The sequence below is a fragment of the Abrus precatorius genome, unplaced genomic scaffold, assembly GCF_003935025.1.
Source record: "Abrus precatorius isolate BTA unplaced genomic scaffold, Abrus_2018 Scaffold2, whole genome shotgun sequence".
Classification (NCBI taxonomy): Eukaryota; Viridiplantae; Streptophyta; class Magnoliopsida; order Fabales; family Fabaceae; genus Abrus; species Abrus precatorius.
In genome coordinates, this window is record NW_020874362.1 from 19,780,462 (window position 1) to 19,794,517 (window position 14,056).

The following is a 14,056-nucleotide window of genomic DNA, read 5'->3' on the forward strand; positions in this document are numbered from 1 at the left end:
TGGTATATGATACTTGGGTGAGCTATAGGCGAGTCGTACTGCGTGAATAAGAGGTTGTTAAGCTAAGTTGTAAATGATTGCTGAGATAAGTGTGTTTGCTATGCTGTGTGAATGCTGATATGATGTTATGCTCAGTGCTAAATTGATTAAATTGTTATGATATACTAAATATGAATATATCGCTATAAGCTGAATCTGTGAATATAGCTATGTTGTGGTATTGCTGAAAGTGTTAAACGTTAGTGATCTAAGCTAGTCTATATATTAGGATGGCTAGACCAAGAAGATATGCTGCAAACCCTCCTCTTGCTGACGTGAACCAAATGGCTCACGCCATGCAGGCCATGGCAGCCACTGTGAGACACAGTCTAGATATGATTCAGCAGCAGCAAGCTGCAAACCAAGCCGCTGCTGCAGCACAGGCAGCAGCAGCTACTGCCTCAGCTGCACCTCCTCCTGAATACCAAGGGTTGTCAGAGTTCAGGAAGAACAATCCTCTTCAATTCACAGGGGTGGATGGACCAGATGCTGCTGAACTCTGGATCAGGGGGATTGAGAAGATCTTCCTAACCATGGGTTGCGCCGAGGAGAGGAAGGTGTTATATGCTACGTATATGCTGACAGGGAATGTAGAGATGTGGTGACACGAAGCTCGTGCTATGTTGGAGGCTTGAGGTGAGGTCATCACTTGGGCTGTATTTAGAAGTAGTTTTCTGGGAAAGTTTTTCCCTGCTCATGTTCGTGTTGCCAAGGAGCGGGAGTTTCTAAACTTGGTGCAGGGAAACTCATCAGTCTATGAGTATGCAATACAGTTTGAACGGCTCTACGGATTTTATTCTCACCCGACCTCGGTAGAATGGAGATGTCAGAGGTTTTCAGACGGGCTAAGAACTGACATAAAGAGGATTTTGATCCCACTCAAGATCACAGAATTTGCTGACTTGGTGGATCAAGCCACCATGATAGAAAGTCTTAATGCAGAGGATGTTGGTGGAGTTGGGAAGGCTCCATCTAGTAGAGCCGCTAGTAGCTATGGTAATGGAAGTAAGGGTGCTAAGAAGGGCCCCTACAGTCGGTCGCTACACCAACAATAGTCTCGACCATCTCAATCGAGGAGATTGGAAGTATCAGCTGATGAATCCACTTTTTATTATATTTTTACTTGCCTTTTTGGTGCTCCTTGGTAGAAAAAATGGACTTAGATAGTGTAAATAATACAAAAATCACATTTTGAGTAAATATCATAGGTTTATTAATTTTTGGTTAATTTGCATTTAATTACATAGATATAGATTGCAATTTTAATTATCTTGATAATTTTGCAGAATCCCCAAGCTAATTTTGAGAAATCTTGGCCCTTGGATGAAAGTTGACCCCAAAGTAGCCACTTTCAAGAGCAAAAGTAACAACTACAGCAAGTCTGGGCATTAAAGGGTCCAAAGTATCTACTTTCAACCTTCATAGTAGCAACTCCAGAAAGCTCCAGGGACGCCATTTGGGAAGCAATTTGCGCCTGGACACTATTGCCTTTCATAGTGGCTACGCGCATCCAAAGTAGCCACTTTCAACCTTCATAGTAGCAACTCCAGAAAGTTCTAGGGACGCCACTTGAGAAGCACTTTGCGCGTGGACACTATTATGTTTCATAGTGGCTACGTGCATCCAAAGTAGCTACTTTCAGCATGAAAAGTGGCAACTCCAGAGAACTTGCAACCCAACGTATTTGCGCGTGGACACTCTCAAGAGTCAAAGTGGACACTTTTAAAGGCAAAAGTGGGCACTTTGCTGACATGTCCTCCACTATAAATAGATTTTAGGAATTAGGGTCCGAGAGCTTGGATTTTAATTTTTCTTTCATTCCCTTTGCTAAATTAGGACATTTTTCTTTCCAGAGCTTTGGAGCCTTGGGTGACAGCCAGGGATCCATTATAGGTTTTATTTTCCAATTTCCCTTTGATTCTCATTGATTTTACATTAATGTTGCTTACGTTTCTACATTCCCTTCTTTCATTTGTGAAGCCCATCCATATGGAGGGCTAAATTTTCTTGTAATTCCTAGTCAACTCACATGGTTCTTGAATTCTTGGGTTTAATGGCAATATTACTCTTTCTTTCCTTAGATTTATTAACCCCAATCTCTGAATGAAATGAAATTTACATGAGGGAAACATTGCTTAATGAACCCTAAATTACCCAAACGAAATTTTAATCCAAAATTGCTTAATTTTGATTAATCTTTGAGATTGTTTAATCTTAGGGATAGAGATTGGAGCCCATTAAGATGCTTAATTTTAATTGGGATGCTAAAGTTAATTTTCGCTTGTTAGATTAACTTAATTCAAAGGAAGAAAAGGGGATTATTGAATCATTTGAAAGAATAGGGATAGAACTCATTGATTGACTAGGGTCTTAATTGATTAAATTTCACTAGTTTACATTTTGCTCTTGATTAAAATCTGGAAATTGACAAACCTTCCCCCAATTTACTTGCTTTAAAATCTATGTTTACACTTGTTCGATGTATGTTCCCAACCAAAAATTCCTTGGAGACGACCTAGGACAACACCCTAGTATTGCATTCATTTCTTTGCATATTTGATGAGGATTAACGACAATCTTTGTGCATAACGAGTAGCGAAATTTGTTCCATCATCAGCCCTAGTGCCAGTAGGGACTGCTACTTCTGCATTTCAGCCTAGGGGAGCAACATCTTCTGCTCCTAGAGCCTTAGTGCCGTAAATTGTCAGATGTTTCAGGTGTGGTGGGCCACACTATCTGAGCCAGTGCCCACAGGCTGATGTCAGAGTTTGCTTCTCGTGCCAACAGCCAGGGCACTTTGCTAGAGACTGTCCTATGCCTATTAGGGCAGTTTCGTCTTTTGCTAGCGCATTACACGCTGTGAGGCCTAAAGCGGCTAGAGCTCCGACGACAACCAGATCAAGAGTAAAGGGACGTGTATTCACTACTTCTGCATCAGAGGCAGCCCAGGCGACGGATCTCATTCAAGGGATAGCGGTAGTGGCAGGTACTTCTCTTTCTGTATTGTTTGATTATAGAGCCACGCACTCTTTTATTGCGGACATTTGTGTGAGAAACTTAGGGTTACCGGTGAGCGATGTAGGATGTGAATTGGTAGTATCGACACCTACTTTAAGTTCGATTAAGACTTCGACGTTTTGTGTTAGGTGTCCCATAGTAATTGAGGGACGAAGGTACAAAGTAAATCTTATTTGTATCCCGATGTCAGGGTTAGATGTAATCTTGGGTATAGATTTGCTAACTGTCAATCGTGTGCTAATTGATTATGGCCGAAGGTGTTTAATCTTTCCTGAGCAGCAAGGCTGCGTGGAATTGATTTCTACTCGCTAAGTAGAAACATCCTTAGGTGAAGGAGTATCTTGTTTTGTTTTGTTGGGAGTTCTGAGATTTTTCTAGAGGATATTCCTGGAATACCTCCACGTAGAGAGGTGGAGTTTGCCATAGATTTGATTCCTAGAGCTGAGCCAGTGTCTGTAGCACCTTACAGAATGGCGCCGAAAGAGTTGATGGAGCTTAAGGAGCAGATTGAGGATCTAATGCGGAAACAGATAATTAGGCCAAGTGTATCGCCTTGGGGAGTACCAGTTCTCTTGGTGAAAAAGAAAAATGGAAGTTCTAAATTATGTGTTGATTATCGCAAGTTGAATAAGTTGACAATTAAGAATAAGTACCCGTTGCCGCGGATCGATGATTTGATGGACCAGCTGAACGGTGCTAAGGTATTCTCTAAGATTGATTTGAAGTCTGGGTACCATCAGATCCGAGTGAAGGATGAAGATATTACTAAGACTGCTCCAACTGTGTTTATGGATTACATGAATCGGATCTTTACACCTTTCCTAGATCGATTTGTGGTAGTCTTTATTGATGATATTTTGATTTATTCCAGTTCGTCAGAGGAACATGCAGAGCATTTGAGGATTGTACTTAGTGTTTTAAGGGAGAAACAGTTGTATGCTAAATTGTCTAAGTGTGAGTTTTGGCTAGAGGAAGTGAAGTTCCTTGGTCATGTTATTTCAGCTAAGGGAATTGCAGTTGATCCTTTCAAAGTTGAAGCGGTGTTGCAGTGGGAACGGCAGGAGATTGCCACAGAGATTCGTAGTTTTGTGGGCCTAGCAGGTTACTACCGGAGATTTATAGAGGGATTTACGAAGATAGCTGCACCATTGACCCGGTTAACTCGCCGTGATCAACCTTTTGTATGGATTGAGGAATGTGAGCAAAGCTTTAATGAGTTGAAGCAGAGACTAACTTCCTCGCCGGTGTTGATTCTCCCTGATACTAGTCGACCGTTTGAGGTGTACTGTGATGCTTCCCATCAGGGATTGGGATGTGTGTTGATGCAAGATAAGAGAGTAGTAGCTTATGCATCTCGTCAATTGCGAACTCATGAGTGAAATTACCCGATTCATGACCTTGAGTTAGCTATTGTAGTCTTTGCTCTGAAGGTGTGGCAGCACTATCTTTATGGAGCTCAGTTTGATGTGTATAGTGATCACAAGAGTCTGAAGTATTTATTTGATCAGCGAGAGTTAAATATGAGGCAGAGGCGTTGGGTGGAATTCCTTAAGGATTATGATTTTCAGCTCCAATACCATCCAGGAAAAGCTAACGTGGTGGCCGATGCATTAAGTAGGAATGTGGTTCAGGCATTCTCCTTAAGAGTTAGTGAAACCCTTTTGGTAGAACAATTCCGAGACCTGAACATACATATAGACTTATCACCTGAAAAGATTAGTTGCAGCCGAATTGTGGTGACTAATACTTTCTTACAGGAAATTAAAGACAAACAACTGTGGTATCCGATGTTATGTCGGATTGTATTTCTCTTGGGGACAAATAAGACAAAGGGTTTTAGTAAAGGTGCTTATGGTATTCTCAGATGCCAAGGTCGAGTTTGTGTCCCTAGAGATACTGAATTAAAGAGAGCAATTCTAGAAGAAGGACATAAGGGTAGTCTCAACATTCATCCTGGTGTTACCAAGATGTATCAAGATTTAAAGCAGATATTTTGGTGGCCAGGTATGATGTGAGAGATAGCTAAGTTTGTTAAAGCCTATTTGACTTGCCAGAAGGCAAAAGCGGAGCACCAGAGCCCTCCAAGAGAGTTGCAGACGATGGAAATTCCAGAGTGGAAGTGGGACCCTGTGACTATGGATTTTGTGTCTCATCTACCTAGAACAGTTAAAAATCATGATGCCGTGTGGGTCATAGTTGATAGGCTAACCAAGAGTGCGCATTTCTTGCCAATTAACATGACCTTTAGCTTGGAGAAATTAACAGAATTGTATATTAGATAGATTGTCAGGTTACATGGAGTACCTTCTAGTATTATCTCTGATAGGAATCCTCGATTCACTTCCCAGTTTTGGCAGAGTTTCCAAGAAGCTATGGGCACACAGTTGAGGTTGAGTTCTGCATATCATCCGCAGACAGATGGTCAATCTGAACGTACTATTCAAACCTTAGAAGACTTATTGCGGACTTGTATTGTAGAACAGAGGAGTAATTGGAAGGATATGCTTCCTTTGGTAGAATTCACTTATAATAATAGCTATCATTCGAGTATAGATATGGCACCATTTGAGGCTCTATATGGCAGAAGGTGTAAAACCCCTATCTGTTGGTTTCAAGATGGAGTATATTTGATGGTTGGACCTGAAATGCTACAAGAAACTAAGAAGAAAATTGAACTTATTAGAGAAAAGCTGAGAGCTACCCAGAGTCGACAGAAATCTTATGTTGACCGACGCAGAAGATCCCTAGAATTTGAGGTTGGTGATCACGTATTCTTGAGAATATCACGCACTACAGGTGTGGGGCGAGCCTTAAGAGCCAAAAAGTTAACGCCTAAGTTCATAGGACCGTATCAGATATTACATCGTAGAGGACCATTAGCCTATAAATTAGCGTTACCACCTCAGTTATTAGGACTACATAATGTTTTCCATGTGTCGCAGCTAAGAAAGTATGTTCCTAATTCGTCTCATGTAATCGAGCCTGATGTTGTAGAGTTACGAGATGATTTTTCTGTGGAGGTCCCAGCTGCTCGTATTGAGGATACTAGAGTTAAGGAACTTAGAGGCAAGTCTATTCAGTTAGTAAAGGTTGTTTGGGATCCAGTAACTAGTGATGCCAAATGGGAGTTAGAGGAAAGAATGAGAGAGTTGTACCCTCATCTTTTCTCTGAGGGATGAAATTTTTGAGGACGAAAATTTATTTTCGGGGGGAGAATTGTCAGGCTTGTGATTTATTATTGAGTAATCTATAATATTTTATACTTGTTAAATGTTAATTGACGGATTATTTGGTATTGGAATAGATTTAGATAGAGTTTGGAATTATTAAAAAAAAAAAATGAACAGTATCGTATGAACAGTGTTAATGAACAGTAAATGTGTAAAACCACACACAAACCGCGTATGAACAGTAAAAATTGCGTATGTATAGTGACTGCTAACGTCATTAGTGACGTCACATAAGCGTACAGTGCTGGTACAGTACGTGTGCACAGTGTTTCTGGTGTGAATAGTATCCTAAATAGTATTTCCGGCATGAACAGTAAGGCGATGAACAGTGTTTCCGACGATTAACAGTAAATTTCAAAAAATTTCTATAAAAAAGGGGCTCCACACGAAATTTTTATTTCTTTACTCCTATATAAGGTTCTCAAAGGTTCCAAGGCCATATACTACCATTTTCTCTCATACTAAACCCTCTTAAACTTAGATTTCTCTCCAGATCTGTGATTTTGGGTCCGTTCTAAGGGATTTAAAGTAAGTTTCTTTAAGTTTGAAGTTAGATTTACCGTTCGTTTCTCTTGTCCTTCTCTTTCTCATAGAAGTTCATGGTGTTCTTAGGAGAAACTTTGTTCTAAAGCCAAATTTTCGGTGAATCTTGCTATAAAACAAGTAATATTCGATAGATCTAGTGTGAATCATCGTTCTGAGGAAAGAGGAGCTTACTTTAGCCTATGAACTACATTTTGAACGGTTTAATATACTATTTCAAGATGTTTTGATATGATTTTGTTAGATCTATTGGATAAAAGCTATTTTCTAAGCTGTAACTGCTGTTAATTGATTTAAAATGCTGAGATTTTGGCTGATCTATTATAAACTTGTCTTAGCTGAGCTGTTAAAATAATTTTAGCAGTGTGCATCATGTTGAGATATATGTTTTGCATCATTATAGAGCTGAGTTACATGTTTAGGTGGGTAGACGTGTAACGGTAAGTTCATGCTGAGCTGCTGTGCTGTGCTGTCTGGATCCAGATACTAAAATCAGTCGCTCCCGAACTAGCTCAGTTCCTTCTGGATTACTTAGGTTGTGAAACTAGTTGGAAACCGTTTTCATGTTGTGCATTAGAGGGGATGGTAATGCGTGGGGTTATTGCTGTGAGTAATGTATTGTTATATATATATACGATTTTAGTTTATTTTTGTAAGCTCACCCTTGCATTTCTTTCTATGTCATTGTGTGCGTGTGTACTGGGATGATCGTACGGTGGTACATGAGCAGATGTAGCAGGTGTTACATCTACTTCACAGGATGAGGGGCCAGTGAAGAAATGTTAGAAGCTGGAGTCAAGTAATATTGCATCAAAGTCCTTTTTCCTTATATTTTGAGACCTCATGTAGAGGGAGCTAGGTAGTATGATTTTGAGTATTTTGAATATTATGAATTAAATGTAATATTATGTTGTTCTGTTGGATATTTGTTGAAGAGACTTTATTTTATTTTGAATGAGAAGTGAATTTTATACTTATATTCTCTATTATTTATTTATTTTTAAATAAGTATGTGGTGTAGAAACAATGTTCTCGGTTCCTTATAAAAGGGGTCGTGACAGGTTTTGCTGCTTTTGAAAAATCTTTAATAAAACTTCTACAAAACCCCACATACCCCAAGAAGCTCCTAATAAATTTAACACATGTGGAGGGGGAAGTTTAGCAATAACCTCTAACTTAGCAAGGTCTACCTCTATACCCCTACTAGAAACTTTATCCCCCAAAAACAATGCACTCATTAACCATAAACTGATATTTTTCTCAATTTAAATTTAAATTATCCTTTTTACATCTTTGTAAAACTAAATCAAGGCTATGCAAACAATTATCAAAAGTGTTGTCATAAATAGAAAAATCATCCATAAAAATCTCAATACAATTTTCTAATAAATCAAAAAATAAGGCCATCATACATCTCTAAAATGTAGCGGGGTATTACACAAACCAAACAACATTCGTTTATACGCAAACGTACCATAAAGGCATGTACAAGTAGTCTTCGCTTGGTCCTCTAGTGCTATAGGTATTTGCATATAGCCCGAATAACCATCCAAATAACAATAAAATTCATACCCAACTAATTTTTCTAACATTTGAGCAATAAAGGGAACAGAGAAGTGGTCTTCCTGGGTGGTTTTTTCGAGTGGTCTTTCTGGTGGCTTTATTGAGTTTCCTGTAATCCATGCATATACGCTACCTAGTTACCCTCCTTAAGACAATAAGTTCCTATTGCTCATTTTCCATTACTATGGTTTCTCATTTCTTTGGTACAACCTGCACAAGACTCACCCAAGGGCTATCAGAAATAGAGAAATAATACTAGCATCCAATAACTTAATTACCTCATTTTTCACCACTTCCTTTAGACTGGGGTTAAGTCTTCTTTGAGGTTGAACATTAGGCTTGAATTCCTCCTCCAAGTGAATTTGATGGGCACAAATAGAAAGGGCTAAGTCCTTTGATGTTATGAATGCTCCACCCAAAGGCTTCCTTGTTCTCCCTCAAGACTCTTATCAATTTCTCCTCTATAATACCTGTCAAATTAGAAGATATTATTACAAGAAGAAAAGAGGGAAGAGATAGAAAAGCATATTTAAGATTAAAGAGGAGGGATTTGAACTATAATTCTTGAGGTTCTTCAATGGATGATTTAGGAATTTGAATGTCTCATGTTCCCAAGCTTTCAAAATGCCTAGGTGCCAAACACTGACTTTGATTCCCGCTTTCAAAATGTCTAGGTGTGAGGATTTTTTTCTAGAACATCATCCCTTAACCGGTCTATTAACTGTGATGGTCTAAAGAGAAAGAAAGGTCATTCACAGAAGTAAAACTACAAGAGCAAAACTAAAGGGGTGTTTAAGAGAATTAAAAACTTTAGAAACAACTTCCTCGTCGTTTAGCCTCAATGTGAGCTTCCCTTGTTGGATGTCTATAATGGTCTTCCCTATGGCTAAGAATGGTCTCCCCAAGATAATGGCAACCTCATTGTCCTCCTCCATGTCTAATACAATAAAATTTGCAGGGAAGATGAACTTGTCCACCTTTACCAAGATGTCTTCTACTATACCCCTTAGGTAAGTGATAGATCGATCTACTAACCGCAAAGAAATAGAAGTAGGTTTGGATTATTGCATACCAACCTTCTAAAAACAGAGAGGGGCATTAGATTTATGCTAGCCCCTAAATCACATAGGGCTTTATAAAAAAGAGAGCTACCTATAGTACAAGGAATAGTAAAACTCCCTAGGTCTTTGAGTTTTGGGGGTAGCTTTTTCAAAAGGATTGCAAAACATTCCTCATTAAGCGTCACAGTTTCGAATTCCTCTAGCCTACTCTTGTTGCTCAATATCTCCTTTAGGAACTTAGCGTATTTGGGCATGTGAGATATGGCTTTCACAAAGAGTATGTTAATGTGCAACTTCTTCAAGATTTCATGAAATTTGTTGAACTACGAGTCTTTCTGATTGTTCCTCAACCTTTGCAAAAAAGAGATTTGAAGTTTCTGAGTCTCGGATGTCATAGGTGGCTCTTCTTTCTTCTCTTGCTCTATCTCTGCGATGTCAACAGGGCCATGCATATTGTCACAGTTTTTACAACTGTTGTTGCAATGAAGGTAAACTGACTAGCAAGTGTACTAGTGTTGTTGTAGCAAGTTATAAAAAAAATTGAGTTCCAAGTATTGTCCTCAGGGAATAAAGTTCTCAATTACTACTTCACAAGATCACAATTAGTTGAGCTTTACAAATTTCAGATGGAATTGGTATGAATGTATCAAAAATGAAATTAGAAAGTAAAACAGAACAGTTAGTACAAAAGTATATAGTAAACAGATGTAGAAAGAGTAGTTAGGAAATTGTTTCACCAAAACTTCAACATTGAATCAATAAAATTCTGAACTTTCAAGCATTTAGATGGAATGACAATCAGTTTCACGTTATAATAATCAAAGGACAATCCCTTGCCTCAGTGAATCTAGCATCTAATCAAATCACTCTAATCCCTTAGATCTAATCCAATCAAATGCTGCATTAAGTTTGAGAAACCAAAAGATTGCAAGATTAAGATATCTTATCCCTAAGAAACCAATAACCTTGGCAATTAATTCAGATCTGAGAAACAAATTCAATTCTCATTGATAAGAGTTCCTCTATGATTAGTTGATCAAATTTCCATTCAATCACTACTTTAACAGCAGAATCAATCACTCAATCCAATCCAAAACTCAAAGTTTAGATCCAAAATCAATTCAACATTTCCATTTCAGATTCACAGTTCCTAACCACAAAGAGTTTAAGCAAACATTACAAAAAGAGAAGAGAAGAGAAGAGGAGAAGAGAATGAACAAAGAAGAAACATCTTCAAGCCAATCTCCAATCTGATCCCTCAAGAAATGAAGCTTGGTGTTCGTCCTCAATCTCCCTCTCTGACTCTCTCAACAACAAAAACAAATGGAAAATAAAAAATGAACAAAAAACTACAAAATTCCTGAGCTAAACTGCCTTTTATAGAATTCCCGCTCTGCTGGCGTGATCACTTTTTCCAGCAATAGTAATCACGCAGAGGCTAATTCTTTATTTCCACTTGCGCGTGTTCACTTTTGCTGGTGATAGTAGCCATGCGCACTTCAAAGTGTTCACTTTTGTTGAAAATAGTAGCCACGCAGAAGCTTCCTTTGCTAATGTCATGCGCGTGTTCACTTTTGCTGGAAATAGTAAACACGCAGAAGCTGCTTTCTTGCGCGTGTTCACTTTTGCTGATAATAGTGAACACGCGCAGCTACTCTTCTTGGAGGACTCTCTGGAATGCTCATTTTTTCCAGAAAAAGTGATCACGCAGAAGCTCTTCTCATTGCAACCTCTTTGGAACGATCACTTTTGCCAGCAAAAGTGATTACGCAGAAGTTCATGATCACTTTCGCTGGTGAAAGTGATCACTTAGAGGCTTTTTTCAATTATCAACTTCTTTCCTCCAATTTTTGCTACTTTTCTTCTATTTTTCCTTGATCATTCAATCCTCATGAACTTAGCTCAGAATTCCCTACAAAAGCATACTTGAAATGTCACTTTTTACATAGAAAATCAATGAATTTTAAAATAACTATGTTTAAAAGTGACATGCAACATTTTATTATTTTTTTAAGGGTTTTCTACTATTTCTAGTATGTTTTCTTTATTAATTGCACTAAAAACTATTGTAAAATACTAGTAAAATATGGATTCATCACATATGAGTGAGCATGTGCGTGCTTGTGAATCCGGTGTGCACATCAGCGAAGCATGGTCGTGCTTCTTGTAATTTTAGCATGGGCTTGCCGCTCTGTGAGCACGGGCATGCTTACAACTCTATATTGTGACTTTAGTACATTTTCAAACAACGTCTTCTCATTTCTCAATGTGATTGCCTTGACATGTTCCCTAGGGTTAAGCTCAGGTTGGGTAGGCAGTGTTCCTAACGTTCTTTGAGTCAACAAACTTGTAAGTTGTCCTAGTTGTAATTTTATCTCAAATGTGCCAGAGCTTATTTTTGAAAAAATTTTGCCCATTGCTTGAGCTTGTTGCTTTATCTAGAGGCTTTGTTATTCCATTTGATATTCAAGCTTTGAAATTCTTTGCTCCTATTGAGAGGTTGAGGGCTCTCTCCTTTCCAGCCTTTCTCCTTGAGATTGCATATAGGGAGGGCGGTAAATGTTTGAATTTTGGCCTCCTTGGCTATTCTTCCATAAATTTGTGGGTTTACTACACCATGTCGAATTATAGTTATTCCCCAAGAAGTTAGCATTCTCAATCTCTGGAGGCATTGCTGATGGATCTTGTGCTCTTAACAAGAATTTCATTTGTTTTGACAGAGTTTCCAACCTATTTGTTATTGAGTCACTATTTTTTTCTGATAGATTAGAGAAATTTCCTTCGTTTTGCTTCTTTGATTGTCAGTATGTCATTTAAATTTGCTGGATGCTATCTTTTCTATTAATGTATAGGTCGTAGTTGGCCCCTTACATAGGAAGGATCCTCTAGCAGCTACATCAACTGTGGCTCTATTGAAATATGAGAGTCCAACATAAAAAATCTACATCTGCTTCCACATAAGGAAACCGTGATGTGGACATCTCCTCTAGAGTTCTCCAAAGCGCTTCCACATCTCAAATAGAGATTCAGACTCATTTTGTTAAAAATTAGAAATATTTGGCCAAGAATTGTTGTGTTAGGCTGTAGCAACCTACTTTTTGAATTCTCAAAATAAATAATAATTTATTAGAAAGCAAAAGAATAAATTAATTTTATTTAATTCCTAAAATATAAATATGTGAGAAAATTTGAACTTTTCTTCCATTGAACATATTTGCCATATTTTTACTATTTTTACTATTTAAATCATAAATATTAAAAAGAAATAAAAATCAATTTATAAGATAAAACGAGTAACATAAAGATGCAATAACATTGTAACTTTCTTGTAAATATATCCTTTTGCGATACTTTACAAAACATTAGAAATATCTTTATTTTTCGCAATCCAAATTTAATATATAAAACAAATATTAAATAGAACCAACTATGGAGTATTACAAATATAATCAAATCATTATTTTACAATAATTCTTATCAAACCTTTCAAATGTCTAAGTTAATCATATGTTATTTACATATCACAAATTCTAATTTTTAACTAAACTTTAATTAAAACTTTTAATAGTCTTAGTTTAGTTTCAAGCCTACAGAACATATCCTTCCTTGTAACATTACTGAAAATATGATCCTAGAACAGACCATCCTTCACTTCAATTCCTGAAAAATGGTTGTAAGGGTGAGTAATCCCTTTTAAGCAATTTATTAATTTTTTTTTTGTATTATCCACAATTTACATATGAGACATAAATATGTGCCAACATAATAAGTAAGACTAGTTTCAATACTAAACTAATAAAAACATGACAGCAACAAATTCGTTATTTCCCAAAAAATTATACGGTATGTACTAATATAATATTAATTCATACATTACATTTACGAATATTACAGCAAATCAACAGATTCTTGTATCACATCATTATTACATCAAACATTCATTAAGTCTACAACACTTCATCCATTTCATATCGAGCAGTATGTTATAATAAGCGCATTACAACCATATTAATTAATGCATAATGATACATGCATTATAAATTTATAATTACACTCATCGATGTATTACAATACTTGTACTATAGTTACACTGATTAATCTGTTATGATTCACTTATTACAGACACACATCTCATAATTTCACATTCATTGCTTTTGGGATCCCTTGAGGTCTTCCATACATATAGATAGCTGTTAGTTAGCCGCAACAACACGAATACAATGTGTGTTCCTCCGGGCCCTTTTAGCAAAGGTATAGTTAGGAGTCTTGTCAAGAGATGAGTGTGTGATCTGTAAATATTTTTTTCTTTTCAACAAATCATTTTGCACTCTCTTACAATTAGCATTCACCACCCTCATTTCTCCAAGATTTTCCAAATCTTCTCTGGACTCTATACCCCTAGTGTATCTTTGTACTATCTATACAGGGTCTCAACATTTCTCATGACCCTACTTTCTTAATATTTCATGTACATTCAATTTCCTAATCTTCCTCATTGAAATTCATTTATCAGCACTTCATCATTTCATATGACACATATCTCATCATCATTTTAGAATTTCATATTTCTCATAATTCATCAATATTTCCTTTTAACATTGA

The 14,056-nt window shown here is 37.3% G+C and overlaps 1 protein-coding gene and 1 non-coding gene across 2 annotated transcripts; both read left to right on the forward strand.

The window, feature by feature from the left end:
• Window positions 1-269: 269 nt before the first annotated feature.
• Window positions 270-4,436, forward strand: LOC113859580. Its single transcript, XM_027492315.1, has 6 exons — window positions 270-610; window positions 704-1,075; window positions 2,757-3,025; window positions 3,436-3,632; window positions 3,798-4,011; window positions 4,060-4,436. Exons 1-6 carry the CDS (start codon window positions 270-272, stop codon window positions 4,434-4,436), a joined length of 1,770 nt encoding a protein of 589 aa, XP_027348116.1.
• A 7,981-nt stretch (window positions 4,437-12,417) lies between these two features.
• On the forward strand, window positions 12,418-12,523 carry LOC113860421. The gene has a single exon (XR_003503874.1). It is a non-coding gene; the product is annotated as a small nucleolar RNA R71 (small nucleolar RNA).
• The last annotated feature ends 1,533 nt before the right edge of the window (window positions 12,524-14,056 follow it).